Below are 23,480 nucleotides of genomic sequence, written 5' to 3'. Positions count from 1 at the left end.
ATTTACTTGTCTGAATACCATTTGTCTTAGATCATATGTGATCTTATGTCTGAATGAGCATATTAGTCTTTCAAACTAAGCATGTAATAAAAATCTCAATGCTGTTTTCACATGCAATATCTTAAAACTATGCCTCCTCAAATATATTTTTGTATTGTCTTCTATAGCCAAATGCAGGATTTAATAGTTATACTACTAAATTTCATCTTATTAGATTCAGCCTCAACTCCAGAAGTAGAGATAATTTTGGATCCTGCATATATATTTAAATATCTTGACTTTTACTGTAACCTCCTAGTGCTCAGAGGCAGAAGTTGGGAGCGGGGCAAATGTGCCAAAGTCAGACTCCAGGTTCTTGTCCCCAGCTTCAACCAGAAAATATTTTCTGGTTAATAGAAAATTAATTTTATGATAGAGTTAACAAAGTTTATTTTTGTCAAAAGTTTTTGTCATAGAAATTTTCAAAACCACTTTTTAGAGCAAGTCACTGGTAACTTCCCCAAGAATGTAGTCAATAGCACACCCTTATCCCTCCCCCAACTTGCCACCCCACCTAATTTAGATGATTTTAAGGTTAAAATTTTGTATGATTTACACAATATTGATGAAATTGTGTGCTAATTTTAATAAATCATTGATCTATTTCAGTTATTTGGAAAAGATCATAACAATTTGGTGTCTTAGTGAATATTCTGATGATGTATAGTTTTGAATTCCTACCCTCCACCTTTCAACAAAAAATGGACTTCTGCAAAAGAATTTATCAATTCTAAAAATGCTTACAATTCAATAATCTTGTCTTGCACTTTCTGTGGAAAAAAGCTGCATTTTTTGCCAAGTTCAGAAAAGAGATTTTGCCATTTGTGTGGGTAATTCACAGTCTATTTGCTCTGTTCTGGTTCTTTTCCCCCTCCTTTCACCAATATACCAGATGTGTTAAAAAGAAGAGAAGTAGTATTGTAGTACCAAATAATCTTATACTAACAGTCTTGTGGAAGAAAGGTTAATTTGGGAACTATCTAACTCCCTTTCAGACTATTCATTAAACCTGGTATAAACCCAATCATATTATGCTTCAACTCATATTTACCATTTCAACAAAATCTCAAGGAAAAACCACTGTTAAGTGTGTTGCCTACATGCAGATACATCACCATCTTATTTACCTTTTTAAAAAAGATTTTGACAGAGACATAGAGAGAGAGCACAAGTAGGCAGAGCGGCAGGCAGAGGGAGAGGGAAATGCAGGCTCTCCGCTGAGCAGGGAGCCCCACGTGGGGCTAGATCCCAGGACCCTGGGATCATGACCTGAGCCGAAGGCAGATGCTTAACCAACTGAGCCACCCAGGTGCCCCATAAATTTATTTACCTTTTTGATAAGTTTAACACATCAAGGGAATACTATAGCCTATTTTTCCTATTCCTGATGACTCCAGGTTGGATTCTGATAACATTCCCACACAGTCACATGGCAACTTGATGGTACAACTGAGACCAGAATCCTGGGATTTGGATTCCCAGGATTTTCTACGGTACCATGGTGATGTTCAAATACTTACGAGGTGCTAATCATTAAAAAGAGGAGCACCAGTGTAAAAAAAATTATCAAGATGCGACAATTTAAAGGTAATGTACTCTGGGAATGCAGGCTGGTGCAGCCACTCTGGAAAACAGTATGGAGGTTCCTCAAAAAGTTGAAAATAGAGCTACCATACGATCCAGCAATTGCACTACTGGGTATTTACCCCAAAGATACAAAAGTAGGGATCCGAAGGGGTATGTGCACCCCGATGTTTATAGCAGCAATGTCCACAATAGCCAAACTGTGGAAAGAGCCAAGATGTCCATCGACAGATGAATAAAGAAGATGTGATACACAATGGAATATTATGCAGCCATCAAAAGGAATGAAATCTTGGCATTTGCAACGACGTGGAACAGGAGGGTGTTACACTGAGCGAAATAAGTCAATCAGAGAAAGACATGTATCATATGACCTCACTGATATGAGGAATTCTTAATCTCAGGAAACAAACTGAGGGTGCTGGAGTGGTGGAGGGTGGGAGGGATGGGGTGGCTGGGTGATAGAGATTGGGGAGGGTATGTGCTATGGTGAGCACTGTGAATTGTGCAGGACTGTTGAATTGCAGATCTGTACCTCTGAAACAAATAATACAATATATGTTAAAAAAAAGAAAAGAAGATAGCAGGAGGGGAAGAATGAAGAGGGGGAATCGGAGGGGGAGACGAACCATGAGAGATGATGGACTCTGAAAAACAAACTGAGGGTTCTAGAGGGAAGAGGGGTGGGAAGATGGGTTGGCCTGGTGATGGGTATTAAAGAGGGCACGTTCTGCATGGAAAAAAAAAAAACTCAAAAGAATTTTTTATTATAAAAAAAATAAAGGTAATGTACTCTTCACAGCCCTCTCCCACTTAGAAAATTCTTCCTTCTCCAGTTTCAAGTTATTTAGTTGGTCAATTTTTTTAACTTAAAAGTGAACTCAAGTCTGCTTCTTCTACTAAGCAAGATGTGAAATAAATGAAATTATTACAACCTTACATTGTGATCTCCCAAGAGGTGCAAACTGTATAATTGTTTCCCCTCTCATTCCCAAAATAAAATCATCTTTGGCTGGGAAATGATTGGTTACACAAAACAATATATAGAAATTAAAACACTTTAATATAATATAAACATTTCCAGAATATAGACTGATTTTGTATCAGTACATTTTGAGAGCTTTTTAAAACTATATATCATCTAAACTTATTATAGACTGTTTCATTTTCACTTTCAGAACTAGAAAATATAAAAATACACTGCAAATTAGATTTAACAAACAAAAAAATCAGTCTAAATCGCTTCATACATTTTTCTTGGAGAAAACCAAGAAACAAATAAACACACAACAACAATAATAAAATACCAACACTATCACAAACCCAAACAAGGAATGGATTCTCTAATGCCTGGTAATTCTCTCATTTAAAATAAATTATCTCCCATGGGTAAATAATTCACCACCACAGCAATTTGATGAATAGAAGTAGAGACAACCTCACTAAGCAAAATTACATTATATGTAAGAAACGTAATTTTTCTTTCCTTTTTTTTAAGAAAATGAGGAAAAGTAACTTAAGGAAAAGGCATATTGAATACTTTTACTTCACTTGGCTTTTGTTAGAGGTTAAAGTTAATTGTTCACTTAGGAAAATTCAAATAACAACAATTTCATGAAACCAAACTCTTCAACTTATTTCTTCAATTCAACCTTAAGGGAACAAAAGTAAAAAGTTCAAAATCCAAGAGTAGACTCATCCCAAATCATTATCTTTCTTCAACAGGTTTACTTTTCTTTTCTATTCTTGTGTTCTTATGTTCTTCTTTCTCAGAGGCTAGGTTTATGCTTGTTTCTTCTTTCAATTCATTTTCAATTTTTATACCCCCCCAAAAAACTAAGCTTTCCTGAATTGACAATAACCATATTCACCTCTTCTCTTCTTCATTGGATGTTTTTGTTTTTTGTCTAAATCCATTTTCTAAACTGATTTCTTCAATTCATCCTTAGGTAAACAAAATGAAATGTTCAAATTCTTAGAACAGACTCCTCCCAAAACATTGACTCTCGTCTTTTCTTCAACAGGTTTCCTTTTCTCTTATGTTCTTGTTGTGTTTTTATGTTTTTCTTACATTCTTTCTCAGAGGGTAGGTCTAAGCTTGTTTGTTTCTTCTTTCAATTCAATTTCAATTTATACACACAAAAACTAAGCTTTCCTGAACTGACATTGACTGTATCCACTGCTCCTTCTCTTCACTAGATGTTCCTGTTTGTCTAAATCCATGTTCTTAACTGATTTCTTCAATTCATCCTTGGGTAAACAAAACTAAAAGCTCAAAATCCAAGAATAGATTCATCCCAAAGCATTTCCTCTTCTGTCTTTTCTTCAACAGATTTCTTTTTCTCTTTCTTGTGCTTACGTTCTTCTTTCTCAGTGGGTACACCATGGCTTTTTTTCTTTTTTCGATGTTTAAGCTTTCCTGAACTGACACTGACTTTATCTCCCTCTCTTTTCCTTTGTTGGATGCTCTTGTCCTTATCTAGATCAGTATCCTCATAACTCTTTTTCCTTTTATGCTTGGACTGCTCTTTCTCTGGCCTTTCTTCACTTTCCTCCAGGTGTCTTCTTCTTTTCTGATGTTTCCGTTTATGATCTGCTTGATGGTCACTGGTACTGTTTTCTGAGGAGAGGTGCTTGTAAACTTCAGATTCTACACTGTATGGGCCAGAGTTATTTTCTTGCTGACTAAGGCTCAGGGGTACTGGTTTTTCTGGGAAATAGTCTCTGATGGGTTGACAAGAGGTCATGGAGTCTAGTCTCTGTTTGCTGTCCTTAGTTGGTAAGCAATGAGGTAACTGGTTTTCTACTGCTTGTGAAATACTGTATGATCCTGTATAGGTCTGGGAAGTCTCAAATGGGAGTTTTTGCTCAAATATTCTATGTTTGGGTCTGGAATCAACCATTTCTTTGTACTTACGGGTTTCCGTAGAGCTATTACTAATCTTTCTAAAACAAGTCTTTGGCTCTAGTCCTCTGGCTTTCTGCACTTTGATGTAATCTTCAAGTTCATCTTGGAAAGAATCATAAGTCCTCTTTGAATGAGCTGGTAACCGGTGATGTAATTGGCTTTCCACTGGTGAAATATTATATGGTTGTCGGTAGGTCTGGGAAGTCTCAAGTGAAAATCTTTGCTCAAATATTCTTTGTCTGGGTCGAGAATCAACTTCTCTGTACCGACGGGTTTCCATAGAGTTCTCTCTTATCTTTCTGAAACAAATCTTTGGATCTAGTCCTCTGGCTTTCTGCACTTTGATGTAATCTTCCAGTTCATCTTGGAAAGAGTCATAGGTCCTCTTTGAACGAGCTGGTGAGCAATGAGGTAATTGGTTTTCTCCCGTTTGTGAAATATTGTATGATCTTGGGTATGTCCGGAAAGACTCACATGGGAGTCTTTGTTCAAACATTCTATATCTGGACCTGGAATCAACTACTTCCCTGTACCCACGGGTTTCCAAAGAACCCTCTTCCATCTTTCTGAAGCAAGTCTTGGACTCTGATCCTCTGGCTTTCTGCACTTTGATGTAATCTGCACATTCATCTTGATAAGAGTCTTGTGTCTTCTTTGAATTCTTCACTAGGTTGATAACAATGGATTCTCTGCAAAGAAGACAGTAGAAAGTTCTTGTTACTAGGTTATTTTATTCTGAATATTTTCTTTGCTTTCAAAAAGATTAGTTTGGAAAAACAAAAACAACAAAAGCCCAAACAAATTTTAAAAACCTACTGCAATATAAAAGCTATAAATCATCACTTTTTATGCCAAAAAGAAGCAGCAGGGATAGTCAGATATTTCCCATGTACCTCACAATTTTTTACACACAAAAAATTTTCAGGGCTGAGATAAAAGGGAAGATGCAGACATAGCTGCTACTGTCTTAGTACTTAAAATGTAAGGCATGTTGGGATATGCGGGAAAGGACCAATAATATTTAATGCCCCAAAGATGGTCTGATCTGAATGTCACATTGTTTTAAAAGTTTTAATTAGTTCCTTGTATAGATCTATAAATATAATGGCTATTTATTCTGGAACTCTGAGATTAAAAAAAAAAAGAGTCTGAAGATTAATTTGGTGAATCAGTTTAGCTCCTAAGTATTCAGACTCAAAGTAGATATATTTTCTACCAGAATAAAATAATGTAACAGAAACACTATGCTTTGATTTTTAAAGCAACAAATGAAAAATACAATAGTTAAGTGCCCCTCTGTCCTGCTACCTGACTTGTCCAGTCCTTAATTGTCCACTTAATCCTCTCCTCCTTAAAACAATAAAATAGAATGGAATATTTATCGAGCTCCTATTATATGCCAGGCCAGGCACCCCACACAAATTTTTAATATTTCATTATAACAACTTCATATTGGAGCTATCCAAAGTTATACACTTGTTAGAAAGACAGATCTGATATTCCAATCCAGGTCTGTCCAACAGCAAGACCTTTTTTCTTAACTACTGTACCTCGCTGGAAGGATGATGACCAGATCACTTTTATCTCCTGGAACTAAGAACCTTCCAGGACTTAATTGAGTTTGTATGGCTCAATGAGAATGATCCTTTAGCATCTCCCCAGAGAAGGACAATGCTGTCTGGTCAGGAGGGGTGCCAATTATCCAGCTCTGCCAGTATACTATCATGGCTAGAAAAGTCCCTAGGGGATTCAAATACCATCACCTCTAGCAGTATCAAATACCATCACCTACAAATACCATCACCTATAGCAGTATCAACTCATAGGGAAATGAATGCCTAGAAAGTTTGTAAAGTACATGCAAGGGTATTTGACAGAAGCCCTGCTCTTTGGTGTCACAGGAGGATTTTGGTAAAAAAAATACTTACTTAATTTGGTGTTCACTTCCTTGCATATGGGATCGGAACATTTCTAAAGATGTAAAGGTGATATTACAAATATGGCAAACGTAGGTTCTCATACTAAATGCTGAAAAAATAGAGAGTCCAAGTTAAGGAGGTCAATATGGACACACTTAGAATCACAAAGCTGGACAGGAATTTACTGAGATCATCTATTGAAATTTCCCAATTTAAAGATAAGGCCCAGAGAGGTCAAATGACTTGGTCAAAGTCAAAGAGCCAGTTAGTAATAGAGATAACCTCTCAGCGCCCATACTTCTTAATTTAGAGCCCAGAATTCTTTACACTACACCACACTGCTTCTCTAGGCTTGGCCTCTTTCCTAAGAAACTGCTATCTGCCTGCCTATTGTTTCTACATGAAAGTGTAGCAGGCACTTCAAATTTAGTACATCCAACCAACGATTGCCTCTTAATCCCTTAACCAACCTTTTTGCTTGCTCCTAATTCTCTTTCCACCCAATAAAAACCTGAAAGTTCCCAAAAGATCAAACAAAAGCAAATTTTTACTCTCTTACCTGAAATCACTGTAGTGCATTAGTTTACCAAAAGTAATTTCCACAGACAGATTTTAGAAAGGAGAGAGGTTCAGTGAGCCCCACTCTCAGGATAAAAGCTGAAAGCAAAATTCTAAAAACTACTAGTTACCACTTCAAAAGAGTCAAGAACTATAGAATAGGCATACCAGCTACCTCTCTATTCTGCTTCTTAGGTAGAATTGAAAGCAGGGGATAAATTAATCTTTATTTTCTTAACCTCATTATTCTTCCACTTTCTCTTTGGTCAGAAGTAGCAAATTAATAAATTTCATAAGCCAAATATAAAAAATCCCACCCTAAAGAAGGGGCAATAAATTGGTGGCTGCAGTAATTTTAGGGTCAAGCGAGGTCATCTTTTGAATCAAACAGCACCTTCATCATTCAAAGGATGCTAAATTAATCATTATCGAGTGTATGGGTCTTGTCCAAGCAAAGATTATTCATAGAAACAAGAGAATATTGTCAAGGGGAAAGAAAGATGCTAACTTGGAAGAACATGAGGCCTCTGCTTACTACTGACAGATACTCTAGTGGGCCCAGGAGAGCTCAGCAGGTTATGTCAAAGACTGAATGAATGGTTCCTCATAACTATCCTCTCTCCCAGTGCTCTGATTTCATGCTCACCAAGTCACTTTCTGATTATAATTTGGTTTCCCATATTCTTTGATCCCAAAAAAGGGATACCCTGGATGATAGATCCAAGTTTTAAAAACCCTGAGAACTGAAAAAATATATATCTTCTCCTACCATAAATCAATATCAGAATGATAATGTATTAACTTAAATTACAATGTTTCCCAGACTTCTCTGATAAGAGTTACTTGGAGCATTACTTAAATATAGATCCCCAAGCTCCTCCCTTGGAGAACATGATCCGCTCTCTCTAGGAGAGGGAATTTGTATTTTAACAATACCACAGGTAATTATTCTTAGAGAACATGTGGGAAATACACTAAGGGAATACCTTTCTAGTTCCTTGATTATTTATAAGTGTTTGCCAAGTTTGTTTGTGGTCTGGTCAGTCCCTGATTTGAGGCTGATCTACCGTGAAGATTCTGGACTTCCTGCAAAGCTCAGGACTAAATCCAGGACCATGCATGCTCACAACAAACCTTTTCAAAAAATTAATATCCTTATTTAACAAGTGCGAAAATTAAGACTCAGATTTGCTTGGCCAACACCATACATTTTGAGAGCACCCAAGTTATGCAAGATAAGCAGGACACCTGGTTTCCTCTAGGTTAGTGGTTCTCAATGCTAGCTACACATTAGAACCATGGGGAAAACTTTAAAAATATTCATGTTACAGGTCCACGTCGGCCCACTTAAATCAGAATCTCTAGGAATTGAACCAGGCTTTCTTACTTTTTGAAAGCGTTTTTAGATGATTTTTTTTTTTATACAGCCATTGTTGAGCACCACTGCCCTAATATCAAGCCAATGATCTTCATTATGATTATAAACTTAGATTATATTTCAGGGGTTTTACATATTTGTTTAGTGCTTATAAAGTATATAGTATACATAATATTCTCCTCAGTTCCTCCTTTGTTTCTTTACAAATTATATTGGAAGATTGTAATATAGTTAATATAGGGGTTTAGAGAAGCTGCAGGTCACATATAAAAGGTCCAGAGGCAGTTCTGGAACTCTGGTCTGATTACTATTACCTTAGCCCTTGTCTTTTTCATACACTGATATTCTTTATCTTTTTCTAGATATAGACATCTCAGAAAATAATATATAAAAATGGTGTAAACAATTTCTGTGAAGATATGAAGTCTATTTATTGGCTCCAAGTTCAGAATTCCTGGTCTAATCCTTCTGTAACCTGCCTCCACTATGTTTCTTTTTCTTTTCCTTTTTTAATTGAAATATAATTAATAGTGTTACATTAGTTCCAGGTGTACAATATAATGATTCAACAATTTTATACATTATTTAGTGCTCACCAAGATAAGTATACTCTAAATCTCTTTAATCCACTATGCTTCTTACACTTCATTCAGAAGCTCAAGCTTCTTTGCATCTCATAGCTTTCAGAATCTTCTATAACCTAACACTTGTGGTGCCCATTTTTCTCCTAATCACAGCTCTATCTTATAACTCCCCAGACTAAGATCTTTGTTTTCAAAGCACAGATTGGGGAAGTACATGTCTTTATAGTCTAACGTTGTGGTCCTCAATCTTAGCTCTATATCCTAATCAATTGGGGAGTTAAAAAAGAGAAAACAAAACACTAATGTGTAGGTCTTATGGATTCTAATTTAATTGATTTGAGGGATGGCCTGAGCATTGAGATTTCTAAAAGCTCCCTGTATGTTTCTAACATGTAGTCAAGGTGAGAACCATCAGTCTAATAGCTTAAATGGAAAATAATCAATTGAGAGCTACATATAAGCAAAAATGCAACTTAATGTGGGATTTACTTTATGAAGTAAAGTAGAAAAAGTCTAATTTACCTGTTTTTAAGTTACGGCAGGAGAAAAAAACATTTTAAAAAAAGTAACATTTGTTAAGGACCTATTCTGTGATGGATACTGTACTGCTTCATTTCATCCTTTGACAATACTGTGAAGTAGCCTTATTTTTACTTTACACCTGAGGAATCTGAGGTACAACCGGGTAAGTGACTTGAAACATATCTCCCAATCTATGTTTATCCTTCTACATGACACCGCCTCTCAATAAACAATTAGCAAATACTGAGAAAAACTATGTACTTATTACCATATAAAGTGCTGAGATGGATATTGCAGAATAAAATATAATCCCTTGTCTCAAGGAGGCTAATTCAGTTAAGGGGCTAAAATTAATGCAATTGTCAACGAAAAAGTGAAGTCTATGAGGAATCAGAGGAGGGGGAGAATACCAGCAGCTAGAGCAGTGAGGGAAGTTATGATGGATCTTGGAGGACAAGAAGGATTTGAATTGTAAGGAAGGCAGATAAGGGCATTCCCGGGGATGAAAACAGTATCAGATATGGGAGAGACAGAAATGAGCATGATGTGTTGACTTCAAATAATCTGTTCAATAAACGCTAAGCACCTTAGCGTTAGCTAATCTAGCATTATGCTAGATTCTAGGGTTACAAGATGAATAAAATGGGCAGGTTGCTCACAAATCCAAGTGAGAAACATATATAAACAATGAATTTCAATCTCATTTGATAAAAGGTAAGAGGTGTGCTTAAGGGGTATGGAAGCTCAAAGAAGCAGAGTATGGGGGTCTGAAGAAGGCTACTGGAAGAGATGATGCCTTAAACTTGGAAGGATGAACAATAGTTAACTTGACAAAAAGAGTTGAGAAGAGTATTGTACGGAGAGGGACTAGCATGATAGAAGCATAGAAGTGTTTATAAGAACTTCTTAAAATTTGGAATTGTTGTGGAATAAAATATAACAGGATAAGATGGAAGAAGCAAAAAGGTGTCAGATCAGAGAGATGTATAGGTTATGCTACAGAGCCTAGACTTTTTATCCTGTGTATTGGGAAACCTTGAAATGTTTTAAGTAGTAAGTGACATGGTCAGCTGTGTGTTTGAGAGAAGTCTCTCCTCTAGCTGCAATATGGAGGATAAATTTGAGAGGAACAAGCCTCAAAGTAAGGAGACCACATGTATGTAAATAACTAGATGAGCCAAGAGATAAGGAGGGCATGAGCTAGAACACAGTAGGGATAGAGAGGAGCAAGGAGACTGGTGAAATATACCATTAAAACTGGCAAAACTAAAAAAAAAATAAAAACTGGCAAAACTTGGTAACTGATTGAATGTGGGAGATAAGTTTACCTGAAGGGTGTGAGAAGGGGAAGTGTAGAAGAGTGGAAGAGAGTCCTGGAGAGTGGTGTGGGTTTTAAAATCACGGCTGAGAGGAAAGTGAAGGAAAAGGTAAAGGATTAAATAGGACTACAAGCCCACAGAGATTGGATCCCAAGACTCCGTTGAGGTACCCAATCTCTAGCTTTACATAATTTTCCATAGCGTCACCCAGTATCCTGAATGTAAAAGTAGAAAAGGTGGACTGTGGAATTTATTCAGGGTTGAAATCTTGCTACTAAGGAGTGAGAGAATAACAATGAGGTATATGTAAAGCCTTCCAGAAGGTTGTTACAACATTGAAGTGTGAAATGATGGTAGTGGAAATGTAATGGAAAGGAAAAATAGTTCTAATAAGACTTGATAAGACTTGCTGATGGACAGGATATAGGAAAATTGAGTAGTTGAAGATGCCCTCAAAGATTCAAATGTAGGTGACTAATAAATAGTGGTACAGTTGGCAAAGACAGGAATCTTGGGAAATTCAAGTTGGTTTTAGAGAAGATTATTAATTCAATTTTAGGTATGTTGAGTCACAGGTGAAGGTGAGATATCTAAGTGCAATAATGAGGCTAGAAATTAGTAAGATAAACAAAACAAATACAATAAATAAAAAAATACATACATACTTTAGTTCCATATCGTTATGGTAGCCATTCCTGTGCTAATAAGATCTGGCCTGGATGAGGGACATGAAGAAAGCAGTGAGAATGATGAAGAAAGAGAGATTAGGTATAGTAGGAACATATATAAACAAAACAGATGGAAAAAAGGCAGAGACAGAAAGAAGGGAGAAAATGGGGTGATGAATGAAATAGTTAAGGTGTCATGTATCAAATGGTTTCTGTCTTACCACTTGCTCGCTTATAATATGGGCTTCTGCTGTTCTGTTCTTTGAAATTCTCATTAGCTAATTTAAATTCTCCAGCTATTTTTTAATCCTCAAATGTTTACTGTTCTTAAAATGGGACAGTTAAAAGCAGGGCTGAAAATTTGTTCTTTGAGCTCTATTATGCTAATGGTCAGCACTCCCTCCCTGGCCAGATGAAAATTTCACCAAAATTCTCCTTCTCTTATTCTAATAACCTTGAAACTTCAGAATGCTAACATGACTCTCCCTTTAGAAGTGACCAGAGTATGTACACTTCTCATAGCTGACTCAGTTCCAATTTTACCTAATGCTGTCCATTAAACTAGAAGGTACTTATTTCAGATATCCTCACCCCAGCAATAGGAAAAATATCCTAACAAGTTAAAGTTTGTCATTTCTCCAAACATCTACTACTTTCAGAAGCCCTACCACTTTTATTTCTACACTTGCCTAAATCAACATTCTTCAAATTCCTAGATAAAAACACAGATCTCTATGTAACTTTTTGGGATATGTTGAATCACATTAATTAGGAAACTTAAATAGTACCAATGCAGGGTTAGCACTCAATATATCAAGATTAGTAGTTCACTGATTCTATATTAAACTAATCGCTATTGAGGTAGGCCTACTCTGTGCCAGTTTCTATCTCTAGCACCGGAAATACAGATGAGTTAGGTGAAATCCCTTCCCTCAAAGACCTTACACATTCTAGTGGGAGATAAAGACACACAGAGAGAAAATTAGACATGCAGGCTAAGGAAGCACAGAAGATAAGTCTTGAAGGGAGTGAAAAGGCTTCTCGGGAAGTAGTATGTTAAAGAATGAGTTAGGAATTAGATAAAGAAGAGGAACATGGAGATGTTCCAGGTAAAATGGCAGCATGAAAAAGGGCACAGAGACAAGAAATAGGGTAATGGTTTCTGGAAACCATAAGCAGTTTGCAGGTTCTGACCTATACAGATCATGGCAGGAAGTAAGAAGGGATAAGCCTGGAGAATATAGGCAGGGAATGATGGTAAAGAGTTATGAAGCTTAGATTTTTATCCTCAGAAAAAGGAGAAACAAGTGAGGATTTTAAAGTAGGGAATGACCTGGAAGGATGTGCACTTTAGGTGAAACACTCTAGTGGTTAAATTGAGGGTAGATTTGGAGAGAGAAAACTGATGGCAGGGATAGTAGTTAGGAGGCTGTGGCAATATTCTAGAACAATGCTTCTCAAAATTTAATGTGAGTACAAATCCCCTAGGGATCTTGTCAAAATGCAGTTTCTGTTCCAGCAGGTCTGCAGTGAGGCTTGAGATTCTTTTTTCTAACAAGCTCCAAGTGATGCTGATGATGCTGGCCACAAACCACACTTTGAGTACCAAAGCTCTAGGAAAGATGTTGAGGGCCTGACCTAGTATGGGAAGAGTAGGGCTGCAGATAAGGGACCAGGTAAAACAGTCATGGCTTGGTGTTTCATTAGATATAAAAAGTGAAGAAGGTAGTGTTGGGGGATTCACAGTTAACTACAGGTTTCTACTCTGAATAACTGAGTGGAATTGAAATGGATATGAGGTATCCAGGTAAAGCAGTAGCTGCCAGTTGGATATGAGTCCAAAGCTTGACAGAAAGGTTATAAGCATACAGGTAAGAGATGAAATCAGGGGAACAGCTTAGATCATGTTTGTAGAGTAAGGCCAAGAATGGAGCCACAGGAACACCTACATTTAGGTAATGAATTAAAAAAGAGCCCCCAAAGAAAACAGAAAAGAAACAGAAACACAGAAGAAGAACCAGAGCATAAGGAGTTACATATGACAAAGAATAGGGCTTCAAGGTGGGAGTAATGAACATTTTCACATGAAGCAGAAAGGTCTAGTAAGAAAAGAATTGAAAAATAACAGTGAGTGGAGGAAAAGAAGTGGGAAGAAGAGAGAATATGAAAAAGGAATAAAATACACTAGTAGTGAGAAGGTGCCTGTGGGGGAAAAATGAAAAAAAAAATGGTTAGAAGAGCAAGTGGATTATTCCAGTCAGGATCAGAATCTTTATTGTGCCTGAATTCTTGCCAGTCTTTCTAGCTCCTTTGTTAATTCTCTCTCCTTCCCACTTCCACCAATCTAAATCATATACATCCTCTATGAAGGTTTTCTGAACCATGATGTTTCACTCCTCTAGTTATCAAAAATATGTACATAAAAATTCATGTCTGTAGCCTCTTGCAATGAAGTGTTATTAACCCAACTAGTTTAGACACTTGCTCCTTCAGGGAAAATGGTATATCCTCATTTGTATTCCCAACAATGACTAGCCTAGCACCTTAGAGACACTTAAGCCATACTTAGTGACTGAATAATGTAACCACATGACACTAGTTAAAAATACTTCCTTATGTACCTATGATATAACATGGAACCACGGGAATACCTATATTTGATTCTATAATTCATAAAGGTCATCTAAACTTTCTGAGTCTCATTTTCTAGAAAACCAACAGAAAGAACTAGATGGACTCTGAAGTCCTTACTCATCTAAAATTGTATAATCCCATCACTGCTATCAAACTACAGCAAATTGATATATACATAAACCAGTATGTTTTATAAAATATCAACTTCCTATGAAAGAATTTTGGGATATTTTTACTGTTTACCATTTGCATCTGATTTTGCTGGAAGAGGTTTCTCTCTTATGTTGTCTACAAACTTCTTCCTAGCTTCATTTCTTTTGTGTTTTTTCCCAACATAATGCTGTTGGGCCATTAATGGACTATTAAAGGAAGCAGGACAGAGCTTGCAATACTTGTTTGGATTATTCAAATCCAAAGCACTGCTGGAAGAGGAAGGCATAGTCTTGTCTTTAATCCCACCTGGAGGAGGCTTGACGGCAAGGGGCTTCAGAAAAGTTGATTCTGCAGAAGTAGTAAGAGGCACACCTGCTGAAATAGTTGTAATGAGAAGTGATCAACATATATTCAGCTATTAGAGTTGCATTCATTACAAAGTACTAGGGGAATTCAGAATTCTTTGAAAACTGCTATCTTTGGACTTTTTTTCCACACAGGGCTGTTGGATAAAGGTACTCAGGTTAAAAAGAATTTCCTTCTGTGAGAATAGAAATTTGAATACAAGTCTGTCACCAAGTTTCTTCAACAAAGGTACAGGGAGGAATATTCAGCATCAGGCATTGGCTAATTATATTCACTGGAAAAATCGATGAAAGCACGAGAGCTTAGGATGGTTCTTAAAATCAGTGAGGGTAAAACAGATGGTACCAACTTTTAAGCTGGTGTCTTTCTTGAGTACCCCAGTAAGTCTATCCAGTCCAGATGTGTGGTGTTTGTATCAAAATAAAATTTATGCAGTTGTTTAAGGCTATAAAGTTATATGTTTCCACAATTATAGTTATTTCAGAGCTCTTACATTTAGTATCCTACCTGAGCTCAAATTGATGAATTTGGGGGACTGAAAATAAGACTTTACAAGATGCTTTCTATTGTAGGGCATATGGATTCTAACCCTCCTTAGATGACAGAAAGAAAAACAAATATACAAAAATTAGAGAGACTAGAATAAGTTTAAAAATAATTCTGGTTTAATTTTTTATTATTGTTCACAGTATTATCATTCATAGTATTCTTTCTTTCTTTCTTTCTTTCTTTCTTTATTTATGTTCAGTTAGCCACTGTATAGTACATCATTAGTTTTTGATGTAGTATTCAATGATTCATTAGTTGCGTATAACACCCAGTGCTCATCATTATTAAGAAAACAGTATATTTTAAGTTTGGATGAGGCCTACAGTATGGATTGGAAATTAACGTTGGTAAATTTTCCATACTAGTCATGCCTTATTCCTAAAGTGTTGAAGCTAGTGAGAATGTGGTAAATTATTTATTCCAGAGGATTAATCATCTCGTTTTTTCTTCTGGCACACAAATTTTTCAAAATACAAGTTTGATTTTCCAGGGTGTACTCTGCCATCTTAGGCCAGAAGTGAGATCTTTAGGTTAGATTTCTCATGTGCTGGTGACTCAACATCACTGGAAGGAGGAAAGAGGCAATGTTTTACGGTTCTCTGTATCTTTGGGATCTAGCATAAAATAAGTACCCATTACTGATTGATGATGTTGGTGGTACTTTATCAGAAGAAAGAAATGAACTATCAGGGTAGAAGGAGATTCTGTAACTTACTATTTTTTTTTGCTTGTAGTTATAGTCAGAAAACGCTACACCATAACTATATTATGGTAAAAATACTGGTGTGAACACACATGTGAGATAATGTTCTAGAAAGTACTAAAGAAGAAAAAATGAGATAGATGGCAAGGGAAAGAAGAAGGAGCTAAGTAAGATTTTATGATCTGATTAGAAAATGGAGAGCTCAGGCTGCTTTTTGTTGTTTCTTTATAGCAGCATAGCAAATCACCTGCTTTCATTTGTATTTAATAAACTAAAAAGGAAAGGTCATAACATTTCTTAAAATTTAGCTAGTAATTATAATCTCTATATTAAACGACAAAGATACAGAAAGAGATTAACTGGGCAGAAGAAGAATAATCAAGTTATTACTCCAGAATGAAAGTCTCTCCAATAAAAAAATGGATAGCAAAGTTGGACAAAAAATGGTAAGGAGACCCTGTATTGAAGCTAAAGAGGTGAATGTAATCTTACCCATCTCTGGCTGAAATCCTGATGGAGATACCTGATCATTCTCCTCCATTAATTGCTTCAGTTTTTTAGCATGGACTTTTCCCACATAGTGAGACTGAGCAACAACTGGGGAGCTAAATATCATGTTGCAGAGATCACAAAATTTGTTTCTGTCCGCTACTTCACTCCTGTGGACCTGAAATAAGCACAATCTTGTTAGAATGATTTGATAACTCAAAGTTTAGAATTGCGACATCAATATAGGCCACTTACCTGAAAATTCCTAACATCCATCTTCATTTTCTTACCAGGCACTTCATTTTGTTCCCCATGCATTTGAAAATAAAACCTAACATTTTGAGCATGTTTTTCACTCTGAAAAAAGATATAATATGACTTTGTTTATGCAACAACAGAGACACTCTGAGTTTACACCTCTTTGAATTTGAGGATAGCACTTGTGAGTTGTAATATATGTGGTGTGTACCAAGTTTATGAAAGAGCTTCACATGCTTTTTCAAATCTCTAACTCTCAGTTGAAATGAAATGCTATAATTTAGAGGTCAATAACTTTTATTTTCTTGTTTTTGACAGAGACTCCTGGTTGCTTCCCAATATCAAATTTCTTCTTCTAAGTTACATGTCTTGGGCAATATACCCAGCTAAAAGCCTGCATGTTTCAGCCTCCCTTTCAGCAAAATGTAATCATGTGACTAGATTCTGGCCAATAAGATATAATCTGAACTACTGGGTGGAACTTCTGCGAAATCTCTTTAACAGGCTGAGGGATGAGCCCTTCTAACCTTCTTCCCTTCTGTTTCTGGAATTAAGATGGAAAGGTCACAGTTCTAACAGTCATCTGGGACTATAGGGGATCTTGAGGACAAAAACTAGCTCAGCAGAACAGAAAGACAGAAGATGCCTAGGTTCCTGATGATGTCATGGAACTGTCATACCAGCCCTGCACTGCCTACCTCTCATATTCTTTTATGTGAAGATTTTAACCCTTCCAGGTTAAGCATATTAGAAAAATCTCTAAAAAATGTGTACAAAATAAATAATAACAAAAATACTCATGTAGGTAGAAGGGAAACTCACATTTCTGAGCACATGCTATGATACAATCATTATCTATAGAATTTTAAATTATGAAATATATCCATCTTACAGAAAAGTACAGGAAATAATATAGCTGAAGCCCATATCCACCACCCAGTTTTAACAGATGTTAATATTTTGCTATCTTTCTTTCAGATCTTTTTTAAAAGAGGTAAAGTTTTATATATATGATCCTATCTCTTGTTATAAATACCACTCAATATGTGGTTTGTCTTTTAACTTAATGATGATTTTTTAAATGTAAAATTTCGCCACCACATATCTTTATTTTAAAGCTATAGCAATGAGGTGAAACTATTGTACAGAAAGGCAAACAAAGCAATATAATAATACAGAATAATAGCCTCAAAACATATATATGAAATTTAGTATATGACAGAAGTGCCACTACAAATCCATGTAGCAAGAATGGACTGTGAAATATAACAGTGCTGGGACACCTGGCTATCTGTATGAAAAAAAGTCATAAAACACCCTCCTCCATATGCAAAATTCAATACGAAATGGAGTAAATACATTAATATGAGAAACAGAACTTTTAGAAAATAGAGGGAAATATCTATATGACAAAAGTGCAAAAAATGGTTGCTTAAACATATAAGTATAAACACAAAGGGAAATATTAATAAGTGCAACACCCTTAAAACTCAAAACTTCTTTGTCAAAAATTAATTGACCCTATAGTTGTGGGTTCATTTTTGGATTTTCTATTCTGTTCCATTGATCTAAGTGCCAGTGGCATACTGTTTTATCACTACAGCTTTGTAATAGAGCTTGAAGTCCAGAATTGTGATGCCTCCAGCTTTGCTTTTCTGTTTCAAGGTTGCTTTCGCTATTCCAGGTGTTTTGTGGTTCCATATAATTTTTAGGATTGTTTGTTCTAGCTCTGTGAAAAATGCTGGTGGTATTTTGATAAGGATTGCATTAAATGTGTAGATTGCTTTGGGTAGTATACACATATTAACAATATTTGTTCTTCCAATCCAGGAGCATGGAATGTCTTTCCATTTCTTTGTGTCCTCTTTAATTCCTTTCATCAGTGTTTTATAGTTTTCAGAGTATAGGTCTTTCCCCTCTTTGATTAGGTTTATTCCTAGGTATCTTATTGGTTTTGGTGCAGTTGTAAATGGGATTGATTCCTTAAACCTCTCTTTCTGCTGCTTCATTACCGGTGTATAGAAATGTAACAGATTTCTGTACGTGGATTATGTATCCTGAGACTTTACTGAATTCATTTATCAGTTCTAGTAGTTTTTTGTTGGAGTTGTTTGGGGAAACTAGACAGCAACATGGAAAAGAATGAAACTGGACTACTTTCTTACACCATGCACAAAAATAAATTCAAAATGGATTAAAGACCTAAATGCGAGAACTGAAACCATAAAAATTCTAGAGAACACAGGCAATAACCTCCTCTTTGACACCAGCTGTAGCAAATTCTTTCTAGATATGTCTCCTAAGGCAAGGGAAACAAAAGGAAAAATACACTATTGAGACTTCATCAAAATAAAAAGCTTCTGCACAGTGAAGGAAACAGTCAACACAACAAAAAGGCAACCTACAGAATGGGAGAAGATATCTGCAAATGACATACCTGATAAAGCGTTAGTATCCAAAATATATAAATAACTTATCAAACTCAACACCCAAAAAATGAATAATTCAGTTAAAAAATGGGCAGAAGACATGAATAGACATTGTTCCAAAGAAGACATCCAGATGGCTAACAGACACATGAAAAGATGCTCAATGTCACTCATCATCAGGGAAATACAAATTGAAACTACAATGTGGTATCACCTTATACCTGTCAGAATGGCTAAAATCAACAAGACAAGAAACAATAGGTATTGGCAAGGATGTGGAGAAAGGGAAACACTCTTGCACTGATGGTGGAAATGCAAACTGGTTCAGTCACTCTGGAAAACTGTATGGAAGTTTCTCAGAAAGTTGAAAGTAAAACTACCCTATGATCCAGCAATTGCACTACTAGGTATTTACCCAAAGAATACAAAAATACTAATTCAAAGGGATGCATGAACACCTATGTTTATAGCAGCATTATCTCAATAGCCAAATCATGGAAACAGCCCAAGTGTCCATTGACTGATGAATGGATAAAGGTGTGTGTGTGTGTCTCACACACACACACACACACACACACACACACCATGGAATATTACTCAGCCATCAAAATGAATGAAATCTGGGACGTCTGGGTGGCTCAGCTGGTTAAGTGTCTGCCTTCGGCTCAGGTCATGATCCCAGGGTCCTAGGATCGAGTCCCACGTCGGGCTCCCTGCTCAGTGGGGAGTCTGCTTCTCCCTCTGCCTGTTCTGCCTGCCGCTCCCCCTGCTTGTGCTTGCCCTCTCCCTCCCTCCCTCTCTCTCTCTGACAAATAAATAAAATCTTTAAAAAAAAGAATGAAATCTTGCCATTTGCAATGACATGGATGGAGCAGGAGAGGGAGAGTATAATGCTAAGGAAAATAAGTCAGAAAAAGACTAATACCATATGATTTTACTCATATGTGGAATTTAAGAAAACAAATGAGCAAAGGGAAAAAAGAGAGAGTGAGGCAAACCAAGAAAAAGACTCTTAACTATAGAGAAAAAACTGATGTTTACCAGAGGGGAGGTGAGTGGGGAGATGGGTTAAATAGGTGATGGGGATTAAGGAGTGCACTTGTTGTGATGAGCATTGGGTGTTGTATGGAAGTGTTGAATCACTATATTGTACACCTGAAACTAATATTACACTGTATGTTAACTAACTGTTAAGAACTTAAATAACTTAAGAAACATTCAAAACTTCTACAGTACTGTTCTATTTGACATGTGCAATAAATACTATATACTGAGATCGTCTGATAGTATTAACCAAGCTGTATACTAAAGAGGAAAAAAAATCACCTTTTCAAGTACAGTATTTGTATGGAAATGCTTTCAAATATATGGAAAGTTATATATAGTTTTGATTTGATGATTTAATAACCATAAACACCAAACTTCCAGATGGCACTGAAATTTAAATTTAAAAATATGCTACATTATCAACAATAGCCAAATTATGGAAGGAGCCCAAATGTCCATCAACTGATGAATGGATAAAGATGTTGTATATATAAACAATGGAATATTACTCAGCCATAGGAAAGAATGAAATCTTGCCATCTGCAATGACATGGATGGAGCTAGAGAGTATAATGCTAAGTGAAATAAGTCAATTAGAGAAAGACAGATACCATATAATTTCACTCACATGTGGAATTTAAGAAACAAAACAAATGAGCAAAGTGGAAAAAAGAGAGAGAGAGAGAGGTAAACCAAGAAATAGAATCAACTACAGAAAACAAAGTGATGGTTACCAGAGGGGAGGTAGGTGGGGGATGGGTTAAATAGGTAATGGGGACTGAGGAATGCACTTGTGATGAGCACCAGGTGTCATATGTAAGTGTTGAATCACTATATTGTTCACCTAAAACTAATATTGCACTGTATGTTAACTAACTGGAATTAAATAAAAATTTGAATAAGAGAAAAAAATGGTAACCTATAAAATCTATAATAAAATCGGTAAGAAATGGAATTTTAAGAGACATGTACAGCCCATTTTCTATTCTTATTAAAACCATATTGCTTTTCAAAAATGTATTTTGGAATTCAAACAATTCAGTTTAAAAGTACTTATTTCATAATACAGTGAACAGCAAACCTGACTCTTAGGAAATCTAGCTTTGCTCTCCCCAAATTTTCCCAGAGCAGAATAGCTTTTCAAAGGTTCAGAATTCTATAAAACATTTTTAAAACCCAGTCTTTCTGAAAATGTATAACCTTTCAAAGTACTAGAGTTGACAATGCTGTAAATACCAATTTCATTTTATAAAGTGCCAACTTTTTAATTGTAGGCTAGTAGCAAACATTTTGTAATTATACGATGTGTAAACTTATCTGTTTGCTTTTTAATATAAATTTTTTTTGCAATGTATTTTTATTGCCTGCATTATTTGCAGAGTTCTGTGAAGATAAGGACACTGTATTATTTATAATTCAATCCTTATAACTATCGAAGTTCTGAAGTATTGTAAGTTCTCAATAAGTATTTGTTAATAAAAAAATGCTATAACATTACATAATGCTTTGTTGCCATTAAAATATTATTGCCATTAAAATATTACAGAAAAATAAAAAGATGTAATGATAGGACAGGTGTCCAGAATATGCTCTGATATGAAAAAAGAAGTAAAAAACAACATATACAATGATCTTTTGTTAAAGTGTGTGTGTGTGCACATGCGCGTGCAGAAAGCATACTGGAATCATATCAGCAAAAGAGAAGTTAAATGATGGTTACCTACAAGTGACAGCATTATAACTGAATGTGATTTTCTCATATTTTTGTATATTTTCTACACTGAATAGTACTTCATAAGCCCACAAAAAGCTATTTTCTCAAATTTAAATTCAAATGGTTCGAACCACAGTTATCACAGAGCCCCCTGATTGTGTGTCTCTCTTTACTAACTCTAAATCTTTGAACTATGGGGTCTGAGGATGTACTCAGCACTGTCACATATTTGATTTCACTTAATTCTCATGAGCTCAGTAAGTGAGATTTTACCACCCCTATTTTGCAGGTTCAAGAAACATGCTCAGAGAAGTAAAGTGACTTGCCTAGGGTTACACAACAATGATGGAGTTAAAGCTTGAATGCAGGTCTTCTCAATCCAAAGCCAACAAAATTTCCCTATCTGTAATTATAGTAACTGAATCCCAGTCAACATAAGAACTGAAATATAGCTGCCAATAACATTAGCAATGGGCAAAACGAGGTGTGTTTAAAAAAGTAAAGTTGGCATTGTATTTTTTAAAGCGAATTTATCTAGTACTTTTGGTAACCTAGACACTAGATATGAAAGAAATCAATAGCTAATCATATGATATAGAAATGGGGAGGGGCAACACCAAATGAAAGAAAAGAACACTGGACATGAAATCAGAAGAAATCATTTTTAAGTTTAGTCATGCCAATGATGCTATGAATAATCATGATCCCTCTGGGTCTCAGTTTTTAAATCAATAAACCAAAGGTGTAAGAACATTAAACATTCTCTCTCCTAGCTTTAGAATTCTATGGTTCTGTGATTAAAAAGATGTTGGCTAAGTCAAAGGCAAGACTGGTTTATTTTGTTTTTACAGTCTTCATTTGCTATAAAGGAAGACTCTGGAGTTCTATAATATCCCTTTATTCACATTAATAGTTTCGTACTCAAGCTTTATAATGCCTGCCTTATATTTACTATGAGGACATGAAGGATATAGTGGCTTGATGAATACAAAGGGAGGCAGAATGGTGTGAAGAAAAGGAAAGAAGCTTTGGAGTCAAAAAGACCGATTTTAAACCCAAATTCCCCAAACTTAAGCTAATAAGTTGCTGTCCCTCTCTGAGCCAGTCTCCTCATCCATCAAAGGGAAATACTATCACCTCTTTCACAGGATTTTCATAAGAATCAAAAATGATAAAATATGAAGTTTATCTGCTACATTTAAAAACCTTTAAATGAGTTTGGAGGATAAACAAATATATAAATAAATATATGTATACATTAAATCATAAAAAATGAAATAAAATAAAAACCTCCTATAGACTCTATTCCCATTATTTTTAACCTACCTCATAATGTGAAATCCTTTGTGATTCAAACTGTAGCACCACTCCACAAATATTACAAAAGTTATCTGTATAAAGTTCAGTCTTCTCCTCTTCACTCCAAGTCATATCTATGAATAAAATAAAGGAAGGTGAGACTGTATATCACATTAATGAATATTTAGAAGTATCATTTTCATTCTTCAACTCTCTATTACTTCATATGTCACCTCAAATCTGAGTGCCTGTGAGGCTACAGTAATAACTTTTTGCTTATCGAGGTTGCAATTTAATATGGGTATATTAAGTATGCTTCTAATGTCTGATATAGTAAGAGTTACTTATTTAGTATGATAA

General features: G+C 35.7%; 1 protein-coding gene across 7 annotated transcripts in view; it reads right to left on the bottom strand.

Annotated features, from left to right (window-relative positions):
* Positions 1 to 2,667: 2,667 nt before the first annotated feature.
* Positions 2,668 to 23,480, bottom strand: part of ZMAT1 (zinc finger matrin-type 1) — a 36,253-nt gene continuing 15,440 nt past the window's right edge. Inside the window, exons 2-7 of one of the 7 annotated variants that reach the window (XM_036095430.2) lie at positions 23,148 to 23,254; positions 16,629 to 16,730; positions 16,377 to 16,551; positions 14,357 to 14,641; positions 6,460 to 6,559; positions 2,668 to 5,220 (exon numbers count right to left, since the gene is read on the bottom strand). In XM_036095430.2, coding sequence (XP_035951323.2) covers positions 3,897 to 5,220; positions 6,460 to 6,559; positions 14,357 to 14,641; positions 16,377 to 16,551; positions 16,629 to 16,730; positions 23,148 to 23,254 — 2,093 coding nt within the window. In that variant the 3' untranslated portion in view covers positions 2,668 to 3,896. Of the gene's footprint in view, positions 5,221 to 6,459; positions 6,560 to 11,472; positions 13,560 to 14,356; positions 14,642 to 16,376; positions 16,552 to 16,628; positions 16,731 to 23,147; positions 23,255 to 23,480 lie in introns of those variants that run through there. The other 6 variants (XM_036095488.2, XM_036095449.2, XM_036095498.2 and 3 more) reach the window with 6 other exon arrangements.

This window comes from Halichoerus grypus, chromosome X, assembly GCF_964656455.1.
Source record: "Halichoerus grypus chromosome X, mHalGry1.hap1.1, whole genome shotgun sequence".
Taxonomy (NCBI): domain Eukaryota; kingdom Metazoa; phylum Chordata; class Mammalia; order Carnivora; family Phocidae; genus Halichoerus; species Halichoerus grypus.
The sequence above is the reverse complement of the archived record's forward strand: the minus strand, read 5'-3'. Positions and strand labels throughout refer to the sequence as shown.